The sequence below is a fragment of the Colletotrichum navitas genome (genome assembly GCF_030913465.1).
Source record: "Colletotrichum navitas strain CBS 125086 chromosome Unknown LY79scaffold_19, whole genome shotgun sequence".
Taxonomy (NCBI): domain Eukaryota; kingdom Fungi; phylum Ascomycota; class Sordariomycetes; order Glomerellales; family Glomerellaceae; genus Colletotrichum; species Colletotrichum navitas.
The window spans coordinates 429,717-456,822 of NW_026850565.1; the positions used below are offsets into that span (position 1 = coordinate 429,717).

The 27,106-nt window shown below is 50.5% G+C and overlaps 10 protein-coding genes and 1 non-coding gene across 11 annotated transcripts; 3 read left to right on the top strand and 8 right to left on the bottom strand.

The window, feature by feature from the left end:
• Positions 1-1,776: 1,776 nt before the first annotated feature.
• Positions 1,777-2,703, bottom strand: LY79DRAFT_512498 (uncharacterized protein; the record flags this gene model as incomplete). The annotated part of the gene is made up of 3 exons (XM_060554377.1): positions 1,777-1,962; positions 2,016-2,147; positions 2,200-2,703. The coding sequence occupies 3 exons, from the start codon at positions 2,701-2,703 to the stop codon at positions 1,777-1,779; spliced, it is 822 nt and encodes a 273-aa protein (XP_060415792.1).
• A 1,446-nt stretch (positions 2,704-4,149) lies between these two features.
• On the top strand, positions 4,150-5,085 carry LY79DRAFT_549271 (uncharacterized protein). Its single transcript, XM_060557461.1, has 3 exons — positions 4,150-4,699; positions 4,752-4,799; positions 4,853-5,085. Exon 1 carries the CDS (start codon positions 4,161-4,163, stop codon positions 4,404-4,406), a length of 246 nt encoding a protein of 81 aa, XP_060415793.1. The 5' UTR covers positions 4,150-4,160; the 3' UTR covers positions 4,407-4,699; positions 4,752-4,799; positions 4,853-5,085.
• On the bottom strand, positions 5,086-8,319 carry LY79DRAFT_549273 (kinase domain-containing protein). Its single transcript, XM_060557462.1, has 4 exons — positions 8,077-8,319; positions 6,882-8,023; positions 6,076-6,822; positions 5,086-6,023 (listed from the first exon to the last, which is right to left on the bottom strand). Exons 2-4 carry the CDS (start codon positions 7,857-7,859, stop codon positions 5,580-5,582), a joined length of 2,169 nt encoding a protein of 722 aa, XP_060415794.1. The 5' UTR covers positions 7,860-8,023; positions 8,077-8,319; the 3' UTR covers positions 5,086-5,579.
• Positions 8,320-11,200: 2,881 nt separating this feature from the next.
• On the bottom strand, positions 11,201-12,791 carry LY79DRAFT_589133 (methyltransferase domain-containing protein; the record flags this gene model as incomplete). The annotated part of the gene is made up of 9 exons (XM_060560999.1): positions 11,201-11,246; positions 11,309-11,549; positions 11,583-11,737; positions 11,785-11,925; positions 11,983-12,020; positions 12,088-12,125; positions 12,440-12,525; positions 12,571-12,605; positions 12,660-12,791. The coding sequence occupies 9 exons, from the start codon at positions 12,789-12,791 to the stop codon at positions 11,201-11,203; spliced, it is 912 nt and encodes a 303-aa protein (XP_060415795.1).
• A 1,452-nt stretch (positions 12,792-14,243) lies between these two features.
• Positions 14,244-15,293, bottom strand: LY79DRAFT_589134 (uncharacterized protein; the record flags this gene model as incomplete). Its single annotated transcript, XM_060561000.1, has 1 exon — positions 14,244-15,293. The coding sequence occupies one exon, from the start codon at positions 15,291-15,293 to the stop codon at positions 14,244-14,246; it is 1,050 nt and encodes a 349-aa protein (XP_060415796.1).
• A 113-nt stretch (positions 15,294-15,406) lies between these two features.
• On the bottom strand, positions 15,407-16,336 carry LY79DRAFT_135359 (uncharacterized protein). Its single transcript, XM_060550898.1, has 3 exons — positions 15,948-16,336; positions 15,548-15,885; positions 15,407-15,488 (listed from the first exon to the last, which is right to left on the bottom strand). Exons 1-2 carry the CDS (start codon positions 16,101-16,103, stop codon positions 15,580-15,582), a joined length of 462 nt encoding a protein of 153 aa, XP_060415797.1. The 5' UTR covers positions 16,104-16,336; the 3' UTR covers positions 15,407-15,488; positions 15,548-15,579.
• A 1,105-nt stretch (positions 16,337-17,441) lies between these two features.
• Positions 17,442-17,522, bottom strand: LY79DRAFT_t87. Its single transcript has one exon. It is a non-coding gene; the product is annotated as a tRNA-Gly (tRNA).
• A 1,803-nt stretch (positions 17,523-19,325) lies between these two features.
• LY79DRAFT_589135 (uncharacterized protein) lies at positions 19,326-20,217 on the top strand (the record flags this gene model as incomplete). Its single annotated transcript, XM_060561001.1, has 3 exons — positions 19,326-19,464; positions 19,582-19,871; positions 19,969-20,217. The coding sequence occupies 3 exons, from the start codon at positions 19,326-19,328 to the stop codon at positions 20,215-20,217; spliced, it is 678 nt and encodes a 225-aa protein (XP_060415798.1).
• A 534-nt stretch (positions 20,218-20,751) lies between these two features.
• Positions 20,752-22,638, bottom strand: LY79DRAFT_578582 (kinase-like domain-containing protein; the record flags this gene model as incomplete). Its single annotated transcript, XM_060559958.1, has 1 exon — positions 20,752-22,638. The coding sequence occupies one exon, from the start codon at positions 22,636-22,638 to the stop codon at positions 20,752-20,754; it is 1,887 nt and encodes a 628-aa protein (XP_060415799.1).
• Positions 22,386-23,556, bottom strand: LY79DRAFT_135489 (uncharacterized protein). The gene is made up of 3 exons (XM_060550899.1): positions 23,216-23,556; positions 22,700-23,072; positions 22,386-22,489 (listed from the first exon to the last, which is right to left on the bottom strand). Exons 1-2 carry the CDS (start codon positions 23,389-23,391, stop codon positions 22,751-22,753), a joined length of 498 nt encoding a protein of 165 aa, XP_060415800.1. The 5' UTR covers positions 23,392-23,556; the 3' UTR covers positions 22,386-22,489; positions 22,700-22,750.
• Positions 23,557-25,324: 1,768 nt separating this feature from the next.
• Positions 25,325-26,587, top strand: LY79DRAFT_512367 (uncharacterized protein; the record flags this gene model as incomplete). Its single annotated transcript, XM_060554360.1, has 1 exon — positions 25,325-26,587. The coding sequence occupies one exon, from the start codon at positions 25,325-25,327 to the stop codon at positions 26,585-26,587; it is 1,263 nt and encodes a 420-aa protein (XP_060415801.1).
• Between the last annotated feature and the right edge of the window lie 519 nt (positions 26,588-27,106).

Consider the following 27,106-nt stretch of genomic DNA (forward strand, 5'->3'; position numbering starts at 1 on the left):
TATTACTACCTTTTTTACTTATAAGTAAATAGTTTATATTACTAGTAGTATTAATCTTCCTCTTAGCTATAAAATTTTATACTACTATTAAGGCCTTTACCTAAAGGATAATACTAATTTAGAACTAAGAGAATATAGTCTAATAAGAGAGTAAATAAGTAAAGGATATATAAAACCTCTAGCTAGTAATAAAATACTTAAAGCTATTACTACTAATACTACTATTAACGTATACCTAATAGGCCTAATGCCCTTATAAGTTATATACTTAGTTATACCTTTAAAAGCTATATTAAATATACCCTAGATTTAGAGAAGGTTACCTACTAAAAAGTAAACTTATTTACTAGTGCCTTTAAGAATAAAAGAAGAAAATCTAGTCCCTTTAGTAATAGGTCTACTAGCTCTAAGATAGCCTACTATTACTACTACTATCTTATAAAGCTATATAGTACTATAGTTAAGATACCTTAGATAATAAAGATAATAAGGATAAAGATAATAATACTACTAGTTATACTATAGAAATAGGTCCCTAGGATAATAATAATAAATCTATTTATACAGGGGATTATTACTATAACTTTAATAAATCTAATAGCTAACTAGCTAGTAGCTAACTTACCTTTAGCTAACTTGCCTATAGTTAGCTAGTATCTAGCTAATTATCCTATAGCTAGCTAGTATATAACTATTAATACTACTAGCCTATATATATAACTAACTAACCTATATATTAATAACCTATATATACGCCTAGCTAACTAGCTTATAGTTAACTAGCCTAAAGTCTATACTTATACTTATATATGCCTAGCTAGCTAACTTATAGCTAGCTAACTTATAGTTAGCTAACCTATAGTTAGCTAACTTATAGTTAGCTAGCTTATAGCTAGCCTATATATATACTTAACTAACTAGTATATTAACCTAACTACTATTAACTTAACTACCTAGCTAGTAATAATAACTAGGATTATAGTAGTAATAATAGTAACACTATTAAAGATAATACTAATAGATATAAGGACTTTAATAACTATAAGGATAAATATAGTAATAATAAATATAGTAATAGTTATAGTAATAATAATAACTATAATAAAGACTATTAACCCTTAGGTATACCTTTTTTATAACAGCTATAATAGCCTTATAGAAGCCTAAGGTATATAGTTAATAACCTTATTAACTAGTAATTAAATAATTACTGTACAATAATTATTTCTATTATTAGGGGGGCACTTGTCATAGGATAATGTGGCTAACCTTTAGATCTACTTTCTTAGCCCTGCTAGTGGATCTATTGGTTAGGCTAATATCCTGCTGACAGCTGGTGCCCCACTGGGCCCCACCTGTTGCTAGTCTATAAGACTAGCTGTTGCTAGCTGTAGCTCTAGCTTAGTTAGTCATTGAATTTATTACCTATTTAACTGTGTTAACTATAGATATAAGATGCCTAGCGCTAACTAACGCTAGCTATAATAGTATTTAGTGCCTACTAGACCTAGTCTTTAGTATATTTAACTATAGGGGTATAAAGAAGTTATATATAAAAAATGAAGTGATTTAGATAAAGGTAGTAAAAGTGGTGATAGTTTGAAGTAGGAGGGTTATGGTAGATAAAGGGGGTGGATGAGGCATTTTTGGGTGGTTGGAATGAGGGGGTGGTCGGTAAGTGGGTACTTTGACTTATATGTCTAAATACACTGGGAAATTCAATTGTCTTTGAGCAAATTTCATTCACGAACGGCCACACGACCTTTGGAACAGAATCTAGACACCGGCTTCCTCATCCTTCCTAGAAGACAGTTCCTTCCTTACTCGTGTGTAGAAAATCCACAAACCAACCGTAAGGGCCGTTGACGCTCCAGCAACAGCCAAGTAGAGCCAGAAGTGCACCGTGATCAGATGCTTCCCGTCTTTGGCTTGCCAGTCAAACACGTTCATTGAGAAGATCGTCTAGTCCGGTCAGCATCGGTCTTTCGCAAGTCGCCTCCCAGACGAAAACGTACTGCAATGCTCGTGACAGGCAAGAATATCATGGTCACGAACGCTATAGACCGCATTTGCGAGCTATCTTCTCTGGTAGCTTTGGATATCGCCGTGTTAGTCTGCGTGTCATGTCTCGCGATGCGGCTGATAACCTGTACAACGTCGGTCAGCCGGTCTCGTCTTCACGGTTCAGAAACCCCTTACCACCTGAGTAGTGGCCATCATGTCCTCCATGGATGACTTGCAGCCGTCTATCTTCAAGTCGAATTCGTCAGTGATTTGATCGAGACGGTGTTGCAGACGCGCAGCTGTGTGGGCCTGCTGTTTTTCCAAGCCTATTCCGTAGCCGCCGGGCTTGGTCTGTTTGCCGTGCCGGCAGCTGGGGCATTTCAAGAATGAAACCATGTCCGGATCCTTGCGGATCTCTCTCAAGTGGTCACCGATGCGGATGAGTTGCCGCCTGGCGGCTGTCAGTCCCGTGAGCAAGAAGCTCGACTTGAAGCGCAAACTGAGCGTGTCCTCCATTGTCTCGCCTTCCGGGTCAGCCGCAAGGCTCTCACTGCTAGTGGTGCTCCACTGGTAGTTCTTCTCGATGTACGTTGACTCGATAGGGCGGATCTCCTTTTGAATCCATCGGTCCCGGTCAAGCTCGCAAGCAGCACCAATTAACGCAAGCGGGTGGCAAAAGTCTTCCATCGACTCCTTCATCCTCTGTAGAAGTAAGCGTTCCTGTGTCTCGCTCAGACCGAAGAAGATTGCCGTTGTCGAACAACTACGCGGTTCGTGCGTCACGGACACGGCCACGTCGTCGAGATAGGCGGCGCTTGTTCGATAGTTGTATACTACAGATAGGACCTATTAGCCCTGGTAAGAAGGCATGGGTCTTCGGTCCCAGACTAACCAACTTTCCGTGGTTCGCAGCCATGATCAACCTCAACACAATGAAGAAACTCGGAATCTTTCCGGTTCATCATTCGGGCAAGAGCTCGGTGCGTCCGAAACGAGTCAGTAACTTTCCTAAACGTAGATTCTGACACCGGAAGATAATGGATTTCCGGGGGACAATCGGAGAATGTCTCGGATGTGCGTCTGAACAAACTACAGTTATCTACAGCATTAGCACTGACGGTACTGACGGTTGCTGGAAGACTGCACTGTTTTTTGACAATGGTCAATATAAATACTTACATAAGATTCAGAGTAGTCGACTCATCATCACTGAGGTCCAAGTCCTGTGTGGTTTGAGCTTCATACGGGGCAAATCCGGAACGACAATGGGGTTTTACGTACAACACTCTTGAGCCATGCGTTCCAGTCCATTTCTGACCTTAATATTTCCTCCGTGAATCGTTTCTGAAAGAAGAGTTAAACTTAAGCACCTTTTTTTTGTGGAATATCATGCTGCCACCTGAGATTCTGACACATCGTCAAGTCGAATGGTGACAACAGTCGTCGGTCGCTCCTCATACTGAAATACTTTCAGGTCATGTGACTGGAACCTTGCTACTTTCGATGGCCACTCCATTTTCACGATGAATATGCCGTGTCAAGGTTCAGGTTTCGAGCGTATGTCGACTGATCGCCTAACGTGTAAGAGGTACAGACTTGTATATGAAGCTTTGAGTGATTGTAAACGGTCGAGCCCCAATAATGGAGATCTCAGGCGGATTTTGACCTGAATGAGACACCAAAACTTCTGATTACCGAAGAGACCCCTCAGTAAAGGCCCGGTGTGGTCCTTCGCCTCAACCTTGAGCGGGGTTGTATCACAGCCACAGCCTCGTACTCTTCCCGAGCAGCCTATGACATGCCTTCCCGGTAAGATGTACCAAAGAGTGGTAGACACATTAAGGAGGACTTTTTCCTTTAGTAGTTGGGTGGAATTTTGTGGAGCGACAGCTTCCTGCAAGCCATTTTGTCTCGAGATGGCTGCGCAAATCCTTTTAAGCTATTGTATGCATCATGCAGCGGCATATATGCCCAAGTACTATGCCATGGATTTTGCGCCGCTCATGTAAGCATACATGATCGTTATCTGCGGTGTTAGGCGCAACTCCTTACAGGTGTGTCTCACTGCGTATGTACATATTCTATGCCTGTGCAACCTTCAAGAAGAGCGTGCCACCTTGGCAACATATCAAGGCATATTTGGCAGCAGGCTGAGTATGTCATGCCTGAGTGCGGGGTTTTCGGTGAGGTTGACCGTCATGATCATCAGAGCCTGCAGTGATGTTCTAGCATTTGTCTGTCTACTAAGGAGGTTGCGTATTGTTAATTGCACATCTCAACTCGCTGCCTGGAACGCCTTACCGGCATCCCCTCAATCGAGATTATTCAGACGATGGTTAAGCGGGCGAGAAGAAACATGTGAAATTGGCCCATTAAAATGCCTTGACCAGCTGATGAATTGAACGATCCCATTGTGGCTTTATTTCTACAATTCGCAATCTTCAATCCCATCGGCATTGTCATCGTCGTGTTCCCTCCCCCGTGGCACTACCAAACACGCTGAACTTGGACGCTCTTCTAATAAATCCTAATATTGCAGAGTTGCAACCACACAAATTCGCGTGCTGCGTCACTGAAAATGACTCGACCGCAGCCTGGATTTGTTCGCTCCATCATTCCATGGTGCTACGCCAACTCTGCACCCGTCAAAGCAGAACTTGATCGACGGCTGGGTGCAAATAAATACAGACTTTCGGTATGTAGATTATGCAACTTGTCATTACTTTCAGATGCTTATACTCTGGAAGACTCAGCATGGACAGTTTGTGGTGGATGCTACTCGTAAGCTTGGTTCGGTAAGGCTACATATCAACAAGCCAACGATTCATTTTCTGACGTGGGATGCAAGACTGAAATCAATGACATTTACGAGAAAGTGCAGGTTCATTATCATCCGTAGTAGTGATGGAAGGGGTGAAATTGGGGTCCAATACTATCAGAGAGCATCCAATATCAGAGTTGCTCATAGGAATATGTCACGATAGCTTCATACATTATTGGCACTTCGTATCAGCGTCATCACATGTTATATCAAGTGGCGTTTGATTCATTACCCGTATCACTTCACTATATGAAGACACTTTCTTTTTTACCTTTGCTTTCGTATAATTAAGCCCTTCTTATCCTCATTCTCATATGCCCCACTATGTATGTGCATACTCTAACTGGTAACATAATATGCATCTCGCTGCCGCCGCCGCCGCCGTCTGTTACTCATAAGCAAGGATTGGCATAGACAATGAGCAGATGCTAGCTTAAAGAAGTAACTTGGAAAACGCAAAATCCTTCAAAACGAAATCAATTCGAAACTTCCCGCCTTTACATCACTAAGCGATGCCCTTGTATAGCCGAGTCATATTACAATTGAACAACAGAAACGTGGTTTGGGGTTGCGACAACTATCTCTAGTCGCATATCCGTCTCAACCAAGGTGGACCCATTCCGCCATAAAGTAGAGAGTTTTGCTGCTGGATGACCTCATCTCCTTTTAGAAGCCTCTCCCCCTCTGTTTTCGATTGCATTAGACTATTTTATCTCATCGCCGCTGTTAAAGACGGGTTGCGGCTCAATGGATATCACCTTTTAGTGGTGATATTAGGCGTTTCAACCGAATCCTCTATCGAAGCATTTGGATACACCACGCGGCCATTATGGCCTTTGGTGCTGTTTGGCAGTCCAGAATCGTGGGTAACATCGCTTCTTTCCGGAGAAGGAGATCTGGATCCAACCAACGCCGTTTGAGTGTTGAATTCTGTTTCGGCGTGTCCGTAATCCGAAACCGTTTTGTCAGAGCCAGTAATTCCCGTCGTGCGGGACTTGTTAGGCGGTTTATCGTAACCTGAAGCTGCGTATTCTTGATTCTTCTTACAATCCCCAGCCATTTGTTTCATCGTTTTTGCCACATCGGGGCATTTTTGTCTCTTTTTGGGATCTATTCGGAGGAGATTATCGCAGATGCAGGTGAGTAACTGCTGAAAGTATGATGAACAGTCTTCATCATCGTGGAGTTTCTGTATCCACTGGTATCTTTCGTCAGTACCTTGAAGTGAATTCAATTGCGCTGATTCTCACCTCTTTGACAGTTGGCTTGAGGACAGCTTGTTTGACACCATCCACAATGATGATGTTATAAAACGTGTCCAGAGGGATTTCGTCTTCTTTCGCGTCATTCTTGGCCCGGTCGCGGGAGAATTCATCTACGCCCTGCCAACCTTTGAGATACCACGTAACAAACTCCAGTAAGAGGCAACCCAAAGTCCAGATATCGTAAGCTTGTGAAACTTCCTCAGCCACATCCACTTCGGGCGCTTTGTAAGTCTGTGCAAAACTCAAGCCTTTGGCGTTATCGTATCTGGAGCTGTGGTGGTGGTAGCTGGTGAGGCCAAAGTCAGCAATTTTGAGAACCCCATTACCGATGATGCTTTCATCCTTGCAGTGATCTTTGAACCAAAGCACGTTCTCGGGTCTTAAGTCACCATGTCTACCAGAATCCCTCGCGTCTTGAGTTAATGTGGGGTCTTTGGGAGGGTGTTGAATCAAGTTTAGACCAGACGCAATACCAGTTACTTGGTCTGCAATCCAAACGACGAGCTGGTGGTCTGGTTGAGGTGTGTCATGCTGCTGCCAAAACTCTCTCAAGTTTCCATTCGCCCAAGGGAAAATAAAATACCAATGTTCTTGATACTGATATGTAGCAAGAAGCTTCATCAGGTGCGGATGACCTTGTCGGTTGAACTTCTTCATTGCATGAAGCTCCCGCTCGAAAGCCGCCCGGTCTAAGGAGTGAAGCTTTTTGATTGCGAAAAAAGGTTCAGTGCCCTTTTCTGACCGGTTAGCAAATAGTCTCAAAAAAAACAAAATAAGCATTGAATACTTGCATGCATGGAGTTGTGGTGGGCTTCATGTATATGCGTCCTCGACACGGTACTAAAGCCCCCATATGCCGGATCGCATTTCTCTTCCTTGCGGAAAGGAAGCACAACTCTTGCCTCAAGCGGGTAGAAGGGGGGTTTGTTCGCCTTCATGTCGAAGAAAGGAGCCATAAAGAGCCACTGGCGATCAACGAACGAGTCCATCTTTGCCTTAGTCCAACTGTAGCTTCCTTGAAATATGGCAGTAACTTTTTTAGTGGTCACCCTGTCTGTCGTAGTGTATGTTAAATGCCAACGCGGACCCTTTTCCAAAGTGAATGGCAAATGGACGTCATGAATCTTCTCGTCGATGAAACTAGACAATGCCTCAATATGCTCAATATGAACTAGAGTGGCAAACATCTTGTGTCTCGTCGTCCTTTGCATGGTTCCATAGTCTGTAGTATCGCATACTGCATTGGCGTATCTGTGAATGGTATCTCGGTCGATGCCTCTTAACTTCTTCAATTCTTGTCGAACTCTGGGCTTGACCATTATCTTGCGGAGTTGGTCCAATGGAAGGTACTTCCTCCCATTCTCTGGAGGGGGCTCTATGAGCTGGTCGTCAATGGACTCCCAAAGATCGTCATAGTCGAGGTCACTCTCTGACTCGGATACATCGAAGGGCATGCCGGGTTCCTGATCGCTGAGACCAGGTGCACCGCCGACGTACGAAATGTCGTCTTCTGAGGACTTAGGAGCTTTTGACTCGCTCTTGGCGGTCTCAGCTTCCAACTGTGCGGTGTCGCCATGATCATTGATTTCCGTTTGTCCGTCCGATGGAATCCCTCGTAGGGCATCTTGCGGTATCGTAGACGGTGGACCCCCATTATTTCGCCAAGATGCTACGGTCCCTAAGTGTGGACGGTTTCTGGCGTGATCATTGCCGGTGTCTCCAATGTCGACCTCAGTGCCGTCGGGCTCTATCAATCGAATACGATTCATTACGGTTTCATTTCCATTCAAGCTCTGCTATGGGATTAGCTAGGCTCGAGCCACAATGATGCCGTCCTGACGAGACTTAATGAAACGAAAATGACTGGGCTAAAAGTATTCGCATGATTAAAGCACCATACCTCACTGGGTTGCTTTTTGATATACTTTTGGGCCTGGATAGAGTCAGAAGAGAATAAGATGATAATAAAGATCGTCCTTGTCTTACCAAAGGATCGAGAGGCATCCATCACAAATTACTATGAATGATGCCCGTCAATTGGGAATAGGTACTTTTGTTTGAACAACAAAATTATAGAGGTAAACTCAATAAAGAACTCTTGACTGACATAGTACCGGTATATCATCTAACTCTCTAGCAAGAGGCGATAAGGGCCATCTATAGTACTCTTACGACTGGAAAGATCCAGTTGTGATCTTTAAGGATGTTCGGCTCACTTTGACCTCGCCGGGCAAGTCTTAACTCAGCTAGGTGACTAAGCCATTGAGCAATCCCGGAACTGGATTTGAGCGCTTTGGCAACTTCAGATGTAGGCTGAATTCTCGCATGCATGCACAAGGGGGCTATGCTACACAATTATCCGGTAGGCTACAAGCCAAGGGTGGGCGAAGTGATGGGCCTGAGACACCGAACAGAAGTAGAAAATCACTGTGATTGGTTTTATTCAGGCATACAGGTTGCCAATGGAATGTAGCGTGTTGTAGGGGTTTTTTGCTTGCATCAATGAGGGTGTAGTTACATGTAGGATTTCCATCCACTACGGCAGCCTGATGGGGACGAGACACTTTGCCCATATAGCAATGATAGTAATTACTATCGGCTGGCGAAGTTTACAAAGCCAGGACCTTCTCAAACCATGTCAAGCCAGCGCGTTGATCCAGGAAGGCTCTCATTACTTCTCAACAAGAGATTTGGACAAAAGACATGAAGAGACACATGGTGCCCAATTTCACATCCTGAAATAGATGAGGCACAATATGTTCTCCATCTTTGCAAGAGGGCGCCTTTCTTGAGTAAATGTCCAGGCATCGGATCTTGACTAGTATGATACTAAAATTGCATAGGAAGAGATAGAACAATTCTCATACGGGCCACGCGGTTGGAACCAAATGTATGAGTGATAGCACCAATCAACCTTAATGTTATTGGGGCAATTACTGGTATTGCACAGCTGATTCACAATCCTGGGCCTCAAAGCTACCATGAGCAAACTGTTTTCGGTCTAGAGATTTAAGCGTGAACGATTGAAGAGTGTATACTTCCTGAAATAATCTTGCTATCCAGCGGTTCTGGGCAGGACTGCCTCACATGCTTTGCAGGTGCTCGGGCAGCCGCGATAAGTCTCGCTAACCTACTGGTCTTTTACACAAAGACTATACAGTATGAGAGGTTGATCGATCCTGCTTTTGGAAGATGCAATTCCACGTCATCAAAATTCAGGGATGTAAGCTGGCACAACCAGGAAATTGAGATTCGCTGCCTCCTTCTCAGCCCCCACCACTGATAGCACAAAAAGGGGGAGGGGGGCGGAGGATTGGAAAGTAGCCCCCGTGGCTTGCAGCATGTAAGACAATAGTCATTTCCATGTTCCACGCGCCCTGTGAGAGGGTTTTGTATGCAGGCCAAGCCCCATTAACGGGAACTTACCAATAAAACTTCATGAAACCCTCTCGGTGGCTTTGTCGCTGCTGAGTCTTATGGCTGTGGGATAAGCTAACTCATTAGCATTAGGTATGGATCATCTTTCCAGTGTAACATAGCGCAAGGAATGATGCGCAAGGAATGATGACCAGGCGACGAATCATAGACTTTTTCTACTTTTTCGGGTTTCACAACCGCTCGCCACTTCGGGGCTGCTGCTTCCAGGTAGTGTCATGGAATTCCGTGGATGCGAGGCTATCTCGTGATGACTCCCTAGAAAAAGTGTTATTAACGCTGAATGTTCATATCAAACCTCGCCTGCGTCTATACTCAATCAGCATTTCTTTTATCGATATTCAACAAACAAATCTCGGCATCAGAAAAAGATACAATAGTCAAACAGTTCTACAGCGTAGACACAAACCAAGACTACTAACAGACCGCAAACTCAAAGGAGCCATTCAAGTGGAGCCACACGCCTTGCGATTCGAAATCAAAGATGGAAACTGGATCCTCAACCGCTGTGAGTGAGATATTTCAAGAGCAGAAGATAAGCTGTAAATATGTGTCAAGCCCAAGCAAGCTTTCCGCGGCTCTTAAGCAGAAGTATGGTGATATCAACTACAGGGTGGAAATGAGACACAATGTCTACTCCATCAAGTACCCAGTGACAGAGCGACAGATAGATGTGGTAAGACTCCTAAGACTCGTCTACTCAGAGGCTTGACGTCTGATTTGATACATAGAGCCGCCTTCGAGGACAATTATAAGCGTTATGGAAGGTACTCATTCGAGGCGGCCGGCCAATATTCGGGTTCTATGACTTGCGGGAAATCGGTGTGCAATACCGAAGGAATATTGATTATCACGCTAAGTACGATGCGCCGTATTGATGGCGGGCATAAAGCCATATCAAACGATTGCGGATCGAATTTGACACACAGAGCGCTCGTTGGACTGGTAACTCGCGTTGTTTTGGGTTTGTTCTGATTAGTCTATTGCGAATGAGGTTGTGCACACATATAGGTCCAGTGTATGGGGCTGTTAAGCCTATAGATCTATGGGTTCAGTTTACTTTGGCAAACTGTTATTAATTATTCGAATCAAACGACTCTTTGCTTTTGAGGGCCTGTAAAGCACCAATATGCGTGCTATTGCAATGTGGGAAACCTGAAATCACAGAAAGAAGGACGAGCTGCCTAGAACCAGAGCTAGCCAATAGAGCATATGATGAAAGACCAGGACTGTTTGAACGACGTTTGTTTTATTTTACTGGAATTAGGAGCAAGATATCAAAGTATCTTACCCTGGACAAGAGATGAGCAGCCAGTCTTGTTGAAGAGCTCAACAAGGCTCGTATGGATTACGCATGGAGTTTGATATTGTGTGGGCGAGAAACAAAACAACGCATATATTTTCTTTAGTTTGTCGGTTCATCTAGTAAAGAGTATCCTAAAATGTGTCGTAAATAGGGTGGTGACAACTTATACAGACACAAACGCTACTTCACTCTGCAAGTATCGCTTCAAAGCCATGATAAGGACCATAGTAACAATCAAACCTCTTGTGCGTACTACTATTATCTTTCCTTGCCTATGACATATTTCTTAGTTTTGTAGCACTAACTAGTTTACCAAAGATTCACGTCGTGGGGCGACCTTCAGAAACTCAACAACTATACCGCCCACCGCTACTTTCGATCAGTGGCCCCTGGTTTCTGGGCGTATACCACGTGGCTTTTTCCGTCGATCATCAGCTGTTGTACAGAGCTTGGGAGGTGAGATCATGCGATACTTACAAATAATACTTGGCGTGAAACTTGCAAGATTTCAAATCTTTGCGCACCATCGCAAGCAACACCAGTACCTCGGCCCTTGTCCATCCCAGCACACCACAAAACACCCTCAAGCTAAACGCCTCCAATCCATCCAACATCTGGATCAAGTTGCACATCCCAACATCCTTGTGATGCGTGTCCTTTGGCCATGGTCCTATCGACACTATGAACTTCTCATGGGCGATGTTGACAAACCCGGCCTCTCTCACCCAGTTCTCCAATTTGGGTCATGGACGACCATCGCGACCCATTTTGTCGCAGGCTTCAAGAATAAGACGAATCCACTTGAGTGTTTGGTGTTCTTCTGTCAATGAGCCGTCTTCTGAGGTATAGAGAAGGTCGTAGTCTTGAAATTCCACCCACCCGCCAGGGTTCGTACTCCTGAGCTCCCTTTTAGTAACAGTGTGTCTATAATATCTGAGACATCCAAAACGTACTCGTAGATGTTGCTCATCAGCTTTGGCCAGTCAGCAATGGCACCTACCATGTGCCGACAGAAGATGAAGTCGAACTTATAAGCGTTCACCCAAGGGCTTTCAACATCATCAATCTCGAACTTGACGTTAGGTGGGGTGGGACTCTACGGGGGTTAGCGTCAGGTCCTTGACCGAAATTATTATGCGGCTGGCAGATACCAAGTTGGTTGGTTTGCACTCAAGTCGTTGCCGATGACCTAGCCAGCGAGTTAGTCTTGTTCAGGGTAAAGCAAAATACGACTGGTGATATAGATTTGTCTATACCTCTGAGTTAGGAAGGAGCTCTCCCACTTCCGTGGCCTCTGGGTTCGTTAGCAGTCAACTACAGAAGTTGAAGTGGGCATCATATAAATACTGGTTCCGGTACCGATATAAGTATCCGTTGATCTTTTTCTTTATTGATCGGCGAGAGAAATAGTTTCTTCCCTATTAGCTTCGAAATCAGTGCATGATGGAAGTCAAGGCGATCCTGTTCGCTCTGCCAAATCAAGGCCGATTAGTTCCAAACCCGGATTTCTCAGGCGCCAGGAAAGCGAATCACCTCATCATTCGGACCGTAGTAGGCTACTCATTTATTGGTATCCCGTCCCAGATAGACCAGACACTCTATGCTTACCACCTGCTCTGAAGGCGTGATACCGGCGACCATTCTCGGTAGGATGATCGATGACACTTGAGGAAACAGACGCCGTGTACGTAGAACTGAACTTTCGGATTCTGTTCAATAGCGATAGTTCTCGAACTTACATTCGGTCGTCGATGTTGGATGCCGACTCGTTCAGCTAGTGGTTTGACCAGAACAAGTTACAAGCTAGATTGTGCCTGAGGTTACATACATCGTCGGTATCCTCGACTTCAATCACGGCTGGCTCAAGTTCAGTCTCGGGTGACCTTTCATCTACTGGTGAGACCGTTTCCAACTGTGGAGGGGCAGCGGCTACTGGTGGATTATTCGCTGGGCCGGCCATCGTCAAATCAGTACTCGTGATGCGGGAAGTTATCGTTCTAATAGTCTGATGAACTAAGGGAGATGGTAGGCATTCAATTTATCGGCAATGAGTACTGCACAATCAAGGCTGGGAAGAGAAACATGGTAAGGAAAAGCCTTTCCAAGATAAAGAGAGCATTGGTACTTGCAACTGCCTTTTTGACCCACACTCCTGACCCTGGCAGGCCAGCCAATGTTGGCGAAAGCAGTTGCGTGATCACGGAGGGTGCACAAGTGTTCGGTTCGTTTTCCCAAGTTTGTCTCCAAGTCCGGTATGAGTCCGGGGTTGAAGATTCTTCAAGTTTTGAAAGTGCTCCAACAGCGGGGTGTTATCAATATCTGTCAATTGAAAACCAACGAGAGCATGCTGCCTCCCTGGCCCTGACCTCCATTGGATGGTTCCCGGTACCAAATATGCAGGTGGACGCACAACTCAGGCCAGCCAGCGCTGCTACCAGAAGGATTCCACTCTTTTACATTATATCACCAACGGGGGGGGGGGGTGGACATGGAGGGTCAGAATAGCATTCCCGCGCTTGGGCTATTTTCTACACGACTGGATGGTATCAAGGGTATGCACTTGGAGAATACGTTTCTACTGTTGTCCAGTTTCATACTACTTTCTTCCACTGGTTCTTCGTAGTAATGAGAGCTTGAATTCCAATAGTGTGGATACTGACATCGCGCACCGAAGTCAGCCAGCTGTAAGTTCAGCTCGGGAGAGCGGCCCGGAGGCGGTTTGTGGATACGCCAGCCCCGCCGGCTGATCTAGTGTAATGCACGCCAACCCTCTTACCGTGTTGGACCGCATGCGACACATATCCACAAACCCACGTTATAATCATGGTTATGTATTCGTTCGGTGTATTATGTTTTGAATTATGCTCCGGGATTATCCCGGATACCCTTGACGGACGTAGGATCTTCGTTGCCCGCTCACCAGCAGGTTATACAACAAGTAAGCCTATTCCAGCCCCCAGCCAGTAATTACTGTTGCGGTTTTTTGGGGTATTGAGCTGGCGGATCACTGCTACAGTTGAAGGCTTTCTTGCATGATTGATAAGATTCACACTATCCCATTCCACAGATTCCTTTAGAGAGTTGACAATAGTTGGTTATGTACAGGAAGTGCAAATAGGCGGACCATGCGACTCCCAAGCTTCAAATAGAAATTCCCGGCGAGAGAAGACGCCCATACTCGGCCTTCATAAGCACAAGCTGCGAAAGTCACGTGTCACAGGAGGCAGCCCAAGTTATTTGAAGTGTTTTTATTGTCTAAAAGCATTGTGCTAGACGACCGAGATGTTCCCAAAGCCTAAAAAGGTATCCAATGTGAAATGCATGTTTAAGAAAAAAAGATACCAAAACGCCCAGAATTCGCAACGCTCAAAAATTTGGTTCCTTGTGTGTGCGTGTATGTGTGTACGTGTCTTCAACCCACCACGTGTGGAGTGCCTCTCTTCCACTTGAGGTCCTTGCCGTGCTTGCTCTTGTGGTGCCTCGACACGTTGTCCCGGCGGCCCTCGTGCTCGCAGCCCGGGTGGGGGCACCGGCGGATCTCGGAGCGGACGTTGGCCCGCTCAGCGACGTCGCGGTGGCGCGCCTGCAGGTGGCGCTCGAGGTCCCGGACCTGCGCGAACTTGTGCTCGGGGCGGCCCTCGGCACAGCAGATGTTGCAGACGAGGGCCTTGCGGTGGACGCGCTGGTGCTGCTTCAGCTGGGCTTCCTTGCGGAAGGACTTTGCGCAGCCGTCGGCGGCGCAGCGGAACGGGTGGGACGCGGCGCTGGCGCCGATACTGGCGGCGTCCGAGTCGGGGGAGGCGGTGGCGGTGGCGGCGGCTGAAGCAGTAGGAGCAGTAGTAGCCTCAGGGGACGAGCCGTCGGTGCTGCCCGGGAAGACGAAGGAGGAGAAGTTACCGGCTTCGGGGAAGAAGTCGAGGGCGGGCTCGTAAGGGGAAGTGTGTGTGCTTCCGAAATAGGAGGAGAGCTGGTCGGCGCCGGACAGGTAGCCGGAGGCGGACAAGTCGGGCAGGGGGGCGTTGAAGTCAAAGGCGGCGGTTTGGAGGCTCTGCTCGATGTCGTATTGGACGGCGGGGTCGGTGAAGATGTCCTGGGGGGGTGCGGTGGTCAGGTAGTCGGCGGCTTGATAGTCGGTAGTCTGGTAGTCGGTAGTCAGGTAGTCGGTGCCCAGTGCGGGATAGTCGAAGCTCGCCATCTCGAAGGCGCCGGTAATTAGGGTGTCCTGCTGCATGAGCACGGCCCAGTCGTCGGTCTCGTCCGGCATCTCATAGAGCTCGGAGAGGGGCGAGAGCTGGGCCATGTTGCCGTCCATATCGTCGTCGTGTGCAGCGGATACCGGCAGGGCCCCGTAGGGCCAGGCCGTGGTAATGACCGCCATAAGAGAAGAGAGGGCGTTGAACTGGGGGAAAGGGGTGGTGTCGTCGCTTGCGAGCCTGCCAACGTCGAACGTCGCAACAGGCATGGAACTCAAATCAGTCTCAGAAGCCAGAGGATGCTGGCAAGGGGTGTCGTGGTGGTAGAGCGTTGTTAACTCGGCGATCTGCTGAGCCAGGTTGTTTGCGAAAGGCGTTGGTTGCGTGGAATCTTGTGGACAGGCGCTATCAGGTTTAGATGGCCGATCGAGAAGTTTTACGACGTACTCAGGTCCTTGGCCAACCTGGAAGCTGCCGTCAGGATCATATCACAAGCGAAGCATGCTGCGAGCGGCAAGCTTACCAGTGCGAATAAGCAACAACATCGTCACCACATTAGAGAGCAACCGACAGAGCCATGATGATGTCGTCCCGTCCTCTCGAGCGCCAAAGCGTTGGAGTGGTCAGGCAGTCATCGCATGCACCCAAAGTAGCCATTCCGAACTCGGAAAGCGATTCTGGGAGCACATCAAGGGCAGCAGAATTGATGTCTGGAGCTCGGCACTCCATGTTCGCTAGGTCCAAGGTGTGGACGTTGGCGAGGTCTTTGTCAATGGGGGCCAAAGGCTGTACGCCGTCGGCTGAGTCACAGGCCTGGGGTGGGTTCCAGGCTTTGGATAGGATGGGTTTGCAGCATCGGGGCTAGGAAGGTATTGTTAGCCTCTCGGCTCGAGAGAAGGTCCGTCTATTGATCGTTAACTAACCTGTCCCAGTGCCGTGGAGTTTGGCTGTCGGCGAATGGCAAACGGCGCTCCGCAATTGCATATGTAATGATTCCTGTCGAGGCGGTGCGTGGGACCTCTGTCAAAGTCAGGCCAGTCCCGTCGGTCCAGGACCGGTGGAGGTTTCATGAAAGCCATGCTGGCGGCGAATAATACAACTGCTACAACCAGCGCATTGGATGGATCGTGGGGTGCGGGGAAAGATAGAAAGAGCTTGTATCGATAAGTAAGGTTAGCTGTGATGAGATAAGGTCAGGGTAGATTGAAGGTGAGAAGAAGGTAGAGAGATTGAAGGTAGTCGGAGCGGATGAGGAAGAGAGAGATTCGAATTCGAGATGCGCGAGGGCTGCCTGGGGATTTGAACGATCCAGTGACTCAAGCCCGTCGCTTCTGAGTGGTTGCCTGTGCCGTTTTCTGGGGGCGCAGCGATTTGGCCTCAGTGGCCCGTGCACTGTCACAATCGGGGTTCATCAGAGAAGGTGACTTCGCGCCCAGATTGAATGTTAGGTCAGGCAAGTCCAATCGGCTCTATTCTAGTCAATGCTGGCCTCGAACCACAGATAATGGACTTTGATAGAATAATCATACTTTTTTAGACACTCAATGCAGTAATACCAGCCTCTTCTTCAGTTCAAAGCCATGATCGTGTTCAATGGAAATACTCGATAATATCTCGACAGCCGGTGCCAAAGTACCGACCTGCCCCGGACGGGGCTGAACGGTAGGCGGAATCTGACTGAGTGGGACCATTGGCTCGCTAGCTTGAGCATTGCCCCACATAGCTAGGCCCAAAAGACCAAAAGATACAAGTTACTTGAGGCCGCCGCGGCGTTCCCCATCTTTTTCCCACGCTTCACGATCCCAATGATGCGACTTTCCAAGGACCTCCAAATGCTAGTCCATTATTGGCCGCCTTACGTCGAGTCTATCCGGCGAGTAGTTTGTGTCTGAAATTCGACTTTTAGACTTGAATTATGTTGCTTGCGTCCCAATGCCTCATCGCCGTTGCTGGCCATCATCGCAAAGCTTGTTTGATACGACGTTACCATACCTCGTATCATATAGGGCGACGAGCCAAGTTTAGATGCTTGGGATCGGGGTTGTTTACGGGCACTGGAAATCGCAAACGAGACTCAATACTCATTCAGTATATCAATAGTAAGTAATCTTATTCATTTCTCAGCGAAGCGAAATCTCATTCATTTGGTGATCCAGTCGTACTTATTTGCACTAGCTAACTAAGTTTGTCACAGATATATATATATATATGTATGTATATAGTACGTACGTGTGTAGTACGTATGACCAATCCTCGCGACTTAACGCGCTACTAATTGCCCCATCCTATTAACGCGCCCGTCAAGCTAAATAAATGACCAAACCCAACAATATACATACACATCACACACACACAGCACAGGCACATACACCCAAAAACTAAGACTACTCGACTAGCCAGCAAAATGTGATAGGCTATGCGCCGAGGGGGAATCGAACCCCCGGCTCCCCGACGCTGCTGGATGGCAACGGAGAATTTTACCACTAAACCATCGGCGCTTTGTGGCTGAGTCACCTTGTGTGATGGCCCAGCAACTTTGATACTATCAAGCGCTTCTGAGTCATGATTGCTGCATCGTGACGTTACAACTGATAATGCTCCTGATCACATCGAGCGTAAGACCAAGACAGCTGCGACTTCACCACGCCTAATAAACGGTATCCCTGTCCTCCATCAGTCACGAGAGGTTTTCGAGCCAGCGGGTGCAGTCGAGATAGACTCGCCGGCGGGGCCGGCCAAGCTTCGCGCCGTCACCTTTTTACACGTTCCCCACTTTCTTCGGTCTGTGGGCGCGAGGCCCAAGCACTACCACCGAAACTCTCGCCGCACCCGCGCCGGATCTTGTGGAGATGATCCGGACTCCCGGGCGGGCGGCGGGGGATTCTGACCCCGTCCCGGGCCCGGGGAGTGTGGCGGCGGGTTCCGTCCCGGCCTCCTCGACAAGGAACAAGTTGCGAATGATGGCGCAAGATGGAATGGGTGAAGGGACGGACATGCGCTTCTGGTATCGGTCTCCGACCATTACAATTTACAATCGACACAACCTAAATCAAACCGCGCCCAAAGCACCGTACTCGAGAATCTGTGTCAAATTGCATGGTCTTATCAAGCTGTCACTGTAGTTGTAGCCTAGTTGTAGCCACGAACCCACACAGACGCCAAGCCTCATCCGCCCTCTTCCAAGTCCAAAAAAACATCTACCACAAATATACCAACTCCTCTTTGAAAATGCATACCCGGCTGGCACAACACTCCTTCGCCACGTGTAATCGCCCGGACAACAAACGGGGCTTCATTCCGACTCCCTTCATCCTCTAACCCTTCATCCTCTAACTACGTTCCCTCACATTGGGGCCAATCCCGCGCGCATGTCATTCCCCCTCCTCCCCCATTCGGGCCACGGGTGCGGGAGTTTGAGCAAGATACTTGCGTCCAGAGACACCACGCTAGCGCCAACCATCCACGCCACACGCCCCTCTGATTCGTCGCCCAGACAAGGGGGGGAACCATGCCACGTCTTGAGCCTCTATCAACCGTCGTCGTTCCTTCGTCGACGTCTAGTCTTTTTGTTTCCTGCGCAGAACACCATGCGACTGAATCTTACCTTCCTCCTCTAGACAGCTGTCTCTCTCCCCGCTACGCCAAGACGGGCGAGAAAGGAAAACTTGCTGGATTGGCGTCCTCTATTGGTTCGCCTTCCTGTTGCGGGGGAGGATAATTGACTCACCGTCGTTTCCCTGTGCCCTTTGCCTCTGTTGCAGTGAAGATGCGCCGTCTAGCCCGGTCAGAACGGCTGAACCAGCTCGGACTAAGATGTGACGATCATGGCTTGCCTCTGCATAACTCGCAAAGGCGGATGATTGCCATAGGTCCGTTTGGCGACATCCTCTTCGCTTGGCGGCATGCCTTGTGGCGTTCGTGAGGTGGTTTCCCACCCCTCGTGCGAGCCAGCGAGAGGGAGAGAGAAGCCGGGGGACCCCCCCTAGGGCTGCTTTAGTTCATCTTCCACCGCAGCTACAACTCGCGTCATTGTTCATGTCTCTCTCCCGACAGAGGGGATAAGCTATCTCGCTTGGGGGTTAGCAATGCCATCTATTGCCTCGACATGGGAGATTGGGCGCCCGTATATATATTAAGTGCTTCGATAGCCAACTCTCGTTCTTCATGCAGTCTCGCCCTTCTCTCTCCCCCCTACATCTTGGCATCCTCGCTCTCTCATCTCAAGACATCCTCGATCCCGCCGTACAGGGTTTTGAAAACAGAAAAAGAAGCGCCACACCGCCGGAAAACCTCGGTTCGCCATGACCTGCAAGACCTTCCTCGTCGCCCTCGGCGCTGCGAACCTCGCGTCCGCCCACTTCAGCCTCGTCTTCCCCGCGTGGCGCGCTGACACCCTCAGCGCGGTCAACGAGGCGATCTACTCGCAGTGGACGTACCCCTGTATGTCCCCTCCCCTTCCCTCGCCCCCCGTTTTCCCCCGCTCTGCTCTTCTTCTTAATATGAACGTCGAGGGGAGGTACGCGCTTCGAAAGACCTCGCATGGCTGACAGACCTCAGGCGCCGGCGTCCCCTATGGCCAGGGCAACGTCACCGACTGGCCCCTCGACGGCGGCTCCGTCGAGCTCGACTTGCACCACGACTGGACTTACCTCTTCATCAACCTCGGCCTCGAGGCCGACGGAAACATCACGACGTACAACATCACCCTCACCCCGGAGCTGTGGAACGCCACCGGCTCCGGTACCCTCTGCATCGAGAAGCTTCCCCTCCCCGAGCCCGCCCAGAACGGCCAGCGGGGCAGTCTGCAGGTCGTCACCGTCGGCGACTCGGGCTCGGGCCTGTACAACGTACGTATTTACCCGATCCCTGCCCCCCAATTCACGTTTCCGAATCACCAGCGTTGCGTATTGAGTGGACTAAGATGCTAACTGGGACGGCACGCAGTGCGCCGACATCCGGTTCACCTCCAATGCCACCACCCTGTCCTCAGAGCAGTGCAAGACCGACGGCGTCACGCTCCACACCGTCAAGGACCAGACCACCAACGAGACCAGCGGCAGCGGGAACAGCAACGGCAACTCGACCGGCGGCGCTAGCGGCACCAGCGGTGCGGCCCGCAGCGGCGCCCACCTTCTCGCACTTTCCTCCGTCGTCGGTTTTAGCATGGCCTTCGTCTTTGGGATAAGCTTGTAAGGAGCGGCCCTGCATGCGCGAAAGGATGAAAGGTGTCTGATAAAACATCAAGGATGATGATGACAACACGTCATGAGGAATGCGTTGAGTTTGTGCGAATGCCCTTCTAATGTACATGTATGCTTTGATACCAGCCCATCCTCAAGATGCCCAGATATTGGTAATGAAAAGAGAAAAGAAAGGATGTGTCAACACTATGCTTGAAGTATTTGTATATGTCTGCGAGATGGGATGAAAATGCAATGCAATCTGGGCTTCCTCCCGCGTGAACGGAGTGAGAGGGCCAGCGAAAACACAAATGGGTAACTCGATGAAGCTCCAGGAAAAAAGAAACGATGCTCTCCTCAACAAAAAGTGGTATCTCTCGCGGTAAACGTCATTTAACATCTCGAGCCGTAGTCGTAAACCTAGCGACGTGTATCCGAGCAAAAAAAAAAAAATAAAACAAAAAGCCATCAACGTATAATTTCGACTGTAAAACAAGTCTTTGATGCGGAGGGGGGAAAAAAAGACGAGACAAACCATTTGATCAGATCATCTCTTGGCGAGAGCCTGCTGTTCCATCAGGTACAGCTCCCGCATGACGCGCGCCATGGTGATGCGCTGGCTTGGGATGGCGATCAGCATGTCTGATACGAGTCGCTCGAGCTTATCACGCGGGTAGAGCTTGTCCCTCGCCACGGCGACCTCGCTCAGCCACACGTACATGAGGTCGACGGCATGCCCCCACGGCTGGTGCGATTGCTGCTGCTGCTGCTGCTGGGTAGGCGTGCGGTTGACGTCTGCGATCATCCAGTACAGCGCGGGCTTGGCGCCCTTGCGCGAGCGGGCGTCCGGGAAGGGGATCTTGCCGAGCACGTAAAGCATCGTCACGCCGAGCGCCCAGACGTCCGAGGGGGGGCCGCGGAGCTTCTTACCGATGAACTCGGGCGGGATGTAGTAGGGCGTGCCGCCCGTCGTGACGGGCCCGCTGGTGTGCGTCGACAGGCCAAAGTCGCAGAGCACGGCGCCGCGAGCGGGCGAGTAGAGGATGTTGGCGGGCTTGATGTCGTTGTGGACGAGGTTCTTGTCGTGCAGGTAGTGGAGGGCGCCGCTGATGTCGCGCATGATGGCGAAGGCGTCGGCGCGGGTGCCGAGGAAGCTGTGGTCGACGTGACTACGCCACACGCCCTTGGCCGAGAGGTCCTTGGCGTCGACGTGCTCCATGTAGAGTGAGAGGTAGCGGGCGTCGCCGCCGTAGAGCTTGACGATGGACTCGTGGTGCAGGTCATCCTGGCTCTGGTACTCGCGCAGCCACATGTCGGCCTGTCGGATGACGTTACGCTCGTTGTCTTGGGGCTTGGGGCCGGCGTTGTTGGCCGAGCGCGTCTTGAGGACCTTGACGGTGACGATGCCGTCGGGCACGTTGGAGTGCTCGGCCGTGAAGACGGACGACAGCGCCGTCGACGCGATCTGGTCGCGCTTGCTGACGGTGTACTCATCAATCTCGTAGCCGCCCGGGATCACAACGGCCTCGTCTCGCTGCATGTCGAGCAGGGCGTGGCCGTTGGTCGGCACGACCTCCTTGCTCTTGGCTTCAGTCGGAAGGGGAAACACGAGGGGCTCGGCCGCTGGTCTGAGGAACATGATGACGCCGTCTTCCTTGTCGTTCCTCGCCGTGCCGACCTCCTGCGTGGTACGCGCCTTCTTCTCTGACCGCGGCTCTCCGTCGTCGGCAGTGAAGGACCGCTTACCGGAGGCGTTCAAGGCGTCTGCATTTGAGCTGGAAGTGAGCTCCTCTTTGCCGGCCGCACCCGCCTGCTTGAAGAAGGCAGGTCTTTTCTCCAATATCCTAAAGTCGAGAACTTCGATGTCGCGGACGTTGATCCTCCATGTGCCCGGCGACAGGGCTTTTGGGGTTCCGGGATTGACACTCCAACTGGCGGCGGAAGCCGGGCCGTCGGAGATTCTTGTTAATGATATGGGCACTTCTGACCGGTTCAACAGGATCTGGTTGTCACTAGCCGGGTCGTAGTAGAGCTCGCACCACAAAGGCGGGCGCGGGGTATCATCGTCGAGCCGCTCCGGCGGGATGCGCACGGAGAACTTGATGTCCCGGGATGTCTGGGAGACGGCGAGGACCTTGCGCTGGGGCTCCTGCTCGGACGCGACCTCGGCGCGGAGGGCGAGCCACTGGCAGTTGTAGTTTCCCGGGCTCACGGAGCGGCTCCGGGTGAGCGGTCGCACGAGGATGCGAATGCCCTGCTTGTGGTGGTGCTCCTCGACACGCAGCCTATCGAGCGGCACTGGGTCAGCTTGGGTGAGCTCAAAGGGCTCCTCGACGCGGATGCTCCTCATGCGGGCATCGATTTCGGTTTGCGAGAACGGTTCCGTCTTTTCTTCCGACGGCTCCTCCGAGCCGCGGACCCGGCGGTCTCCCATCAAGCAAGGTAGAGTTGACGATGTTCTTGCCTAGCCGGCGTGGCCCATGCGCTTCACTCACACTCCAGGCCACTCAATAGAGTCGATGTGGCAGACAAAGGTGGAGTAGGATTCAGCCAAGATAGGCTTGTTGGTTCAGATACGTGGATTTGGTGTGAAATGACGTATATTTCCGGAGGTGCCAGGTAAGCAAGGCAGGCAGACAAATAGGTCGGTGGTGAGAGATGGCTGACAGGCTGAGCGTGGTCAGGCTGGTAATGAGGGGCAGGGTTCGAATCGTGATGTACGTGTGCAGCCGGAGGCGTGAGAGGGTGAAGGGGGAAAAGAAACAAGGGAAACAATCTGCGAGGCACCGATGCAGGAACAGCACAGCATTAAGGAGCCTCCGAGGCACGACCAAACAATCGGATAGTGGGAGAGAGAAAGAGGGCAACCTGAGATTAGACTAGACGTCAGATGAACAGATGGACAGATGAGCAACCAAACGTCCAGCTGGAACCAGGCGACGGATGATGGGAGAAACGGGGAGGAAACGGGGTTCGAGCTGACATGGATGGGGGGGGAAGGACCTCGGGACCTTATGGGAGTGCCTGCTGATGGAGTCTCAGCCTCAAGTGGTTTTGTCAGTCTGCCGGCCGACGCTGAGCAGCAGGGCAGAGAAATAGGTTTACTACTATGTATGATAAGGCGCTGAGCAGTGCGTGAGAGAATGAGACTGTCAAGTCGGGGGTTAGCACAGCAGCGTCTGTGCATCAACTCAAGAAGAGCGAAGATGCGCTCTGAGCATAAAGATGAAGGTATGTTTGAGCGAGCGAGGGAGGGCGCATATCCGACCGAGAATAAAGAGTCATCTAACCCTACGAAAAGCCACGGGTGCCTGGAGAATTGGGGGGGAGAGGGGGAAGGAAAGTCGACTGAATTACGGGCTGAAGCCTTGCAGGGTTTCTAACCAACAAAAGGCGCTCTATGCTAGGGGAGGGACATCGTTTCTCATTTGAGATCTGGCATTTCATCAGCCCCAGTCAACGAGAGCTGCAAAAGTACCTTGGAGGTACATGTTCCATGCAGAGTGACATTGACTGAATGAGGGAGAATGAGGGAGTCTTCGACCAGTCTCCGATTAATCATCCGTCCGGCCAAACCGGGAAACGCTGGCGGCGGCCCCAGCCACAAACGCCTCTCGACAACGGCCTCCCGCTAGCGGACCGACAGAGAAGGTGGCAGGGTGGGCAGCGAGTTGATGGCCTGCAGGTGTTGCAGTGCCATTCAGGTCCCTCACAGTTGATCTGACTTGACGCAATCTCACGAATGGGACATGGTCACTTGACCTCTGTGCCTCCACGCGTCGAGGACGATGAGATGAAGAAATGGGGACATAAGAGACAGCGGGCCGTCCGTGACTGGAACAGGTGCGGACGATGCCTCTTATATGAGAGACTGTACGGAGTATTTGTCGGGAGATTCATCGTCGAGTGTCACTCAGCGTGACTGCCGGACTCAGATCGAAAGCCAGATGCCCAGGCCGGCGCCATGGCTGAATCGAGATGACGGGTTATGACGAATAATGGGTGTTGGGTGAATCTTGATGAGCCGGAATGTATGTGCCCTGGATGAAGGAACGGATGAGAGCAGCCTGGTTAAGCAAGCAATCGATAGTATCCGTAGTAGGTAGTAAACAGTAGGGAAGCCATGTGGTGATTGGCTCAGGAAGCGATGCGCCGGATGACTGAGCTATTCTTGATCCTTGAGAAGAATTTCTTCTCGCCGTTCTCGTCACGGCCCTTTCATTCTTCCACTTTCTTTCCCTCCCTTCCTTCCTTCCTTCCTTCCTTCCTTCCTTCCTTCCTTCCCTTCCTGGTACGAGGGGGCGGCGGGCTGCACTGTCAGTTGCTTCAGCAGGCTCTGCACCCACAGCCAACCAACAAATTTGAAAGTCCGGCACCTAAAGCGCCTGCCTGCCTGCCTACCTGCCTGCGCCCGGATTAGACATTCTCGTCTCGTGGCGTGCGTGGGTGGACACGCTGCGACACTTGCAGCCTTAGTCAGCGATCCTATTGGCTCCCTTCGTCATTGCCTTGACACCCTGCATCTTATCCTCGCCCCTCATTGGCTCGCTAGAGTGGCGGAGTCTGAGAATGCCAGGCTAGCCCGGCCATGTGTTCCCATTTCGTCAGTATCGACAGGGGTCATCCGGCACTCGCAGGGGTGTGCCAGGCGCAAGCGCTGACTAGCGGCCCCCACCGACTGGCCTTCGCCCCTGCTCTTGCCCGTCATTTCGACAACTCAGTCCGGCTGCACGTGACTTTGGGCGATATTTTGAGTCGGCCTGATGTTCGTCCGGCTCTGCCTCACAACATTGCGGTCCAGCACCCCCCCGACCAACTCATTCCCGCACTCCTCAGTGTCTCCACGCCCTGAAACCGTCCATTGTCATCACCATCGAGCCCGTCAAACCACCCATCTTCGCGTCTTCGCCCTTCACCCGTTAAACTATCGCCAAAAATGGATTTCCTCAGTTACTGAAATGCCTCTCATGTCGTCAACACAATTCTCACCTTCTGCGAATCTACACACCGAAGCCCAGGGCCTCGCCCAACAGCATCTGCCTTTCCTCGAACCCCCTTACCCATCCTCTCTCTCGACAACGCCCCTTTGACCACCTTCTACTCCGACTCTCCACAATAACATGGACGACCCGGGCTGTTCATGGCCTTTCTGGAAGTTTGGGATGAAGAGAGACGATCTCTCTACCAAGCTGCAAGATAGATACAACACCCTCCCGTCCAACATCCAAGACCCCGAAGCCTTCCACAACGATGTCTGCGAGATCTCTCGTATTGCCGCCACCGCCGACGAGTTCCACCGTATGATGGCTGACCGCAAGGAGCAACGTCTCCAGGAACTCAACGCCTCCCTTGATCTCGCTGCAGTCGAGATCATTGCCAACCCCAAACTGGTCGGCACGGCGCAGTGGTCCTATGCTCTGCAGCTCTTCCGGACACGCTCGCTCGACTCCCTCGTGCGACTGTTCTCAAGTTACCTGCCCGACGACTACTCTTGCACGCAAGGCTACTACCCGGCCTCGTCCAACGGCACTTCTTTCAGCGATCGTTCTAGCTCTCGCACGGCGAGTACCAACCTGAGCAGCCTCGTCGACGTCGACGGTCCCTGCTTCTTTCACGATGACGACGAAAAGCCCATTATGACGCATGAGCCTTTGCACATCTCGACTTCCATTTCCTCCTCCGCCATCACTACAGACCTACCCCCCTCTCCCCGCTCCATGACGACGCTGTCCGAAACCGCTGCATCATCAACCGATCCGGAACAAAGCTATGTCCTTCACAACCTTACGCCTGCGCGGACTTTGTCATTCTCCGGATCGGAATCCGGCCGTTTCCAAGGGAGACAATTTCAGTGTGTTGACGACGACGAGGAAGAAGACACCTCCCAGTCCGAAGACCCTGACTCCCTGACGACATCGGTATCCGACCTTGATGACCATCGTCTGACGCGTGAATCTACTGTGGAGGAACAGCAACCTAACGAATACACCAAGAGTGCCGTTGAAGATGACGAATGCGAAGAAGAGTTCCCCACGACCCAACTTCCTTTCGATTTCTGTGACGACATCATGGAGTCTTCGGAAACCCCAACTCCTATACAAGAAACAACAGCCAGAACAACAACAACTTCGGCAGCTGTGGCGGCGTCTTACCTCGACAGCAAATCTTCTTTTCGTTCGATACCCCAATCCTTTCGCGCACTCTCACCAAAGATACCCCATCTCCGCCGCCGTGACGCCAGCCCCGCCAAGAGTAGCATTAGTAGCAGTACTGTGAGTAGGAGGAGTCCTGAAGAAGCAGCGTGCCGTATACAGAAGCTCCAGCCCGACGCTGCACGCGTGCGGGCAATGGTGGCCAGGGAGCGCAGGAGAGGACTGGACTAGCATGCACGGTGGCCGGGGACGGCGCACGCTGTATATATGTCCATCAAGTGTACATACAACTGTATCATGAGTTCTAATCCGTTTTCCCAGTTTATCCATGACCATGACCGTAGGCTAAGCCCCAGTTTTACAGCGATCATTCCGTCCGTTTTGTGCTCAGAGTGGTCTCCACAAACGCGATTTGTATCGTGATGGGATATGACTCGAAAGTGAGCATGTCCATATAGTCGAAGCGCTGCTGTTCGTTTGTCCAGGGATAAGTATGTTTTAGAGAACGACACGCGGGTATCGCGTGTGCGCACCAATCGCGCCGATGCCATACCGTTTTATCAGATCCGTTTGTGCGATCCCGCGCGGAACGTGATCTCGGTGTCGTGAAAGTCTCGGCCTCTCGGTAAGCCCGCCCCGGCTGACCGTGTCAGGTGGTGGTCCCCTTGTACCTCGCCCCCGTCTCGGTGGTGTCGAGTGACCTCACCCCCTAGGCCCTTCCCTTGTCGTGTTCTATTTTCTGCTTTCACC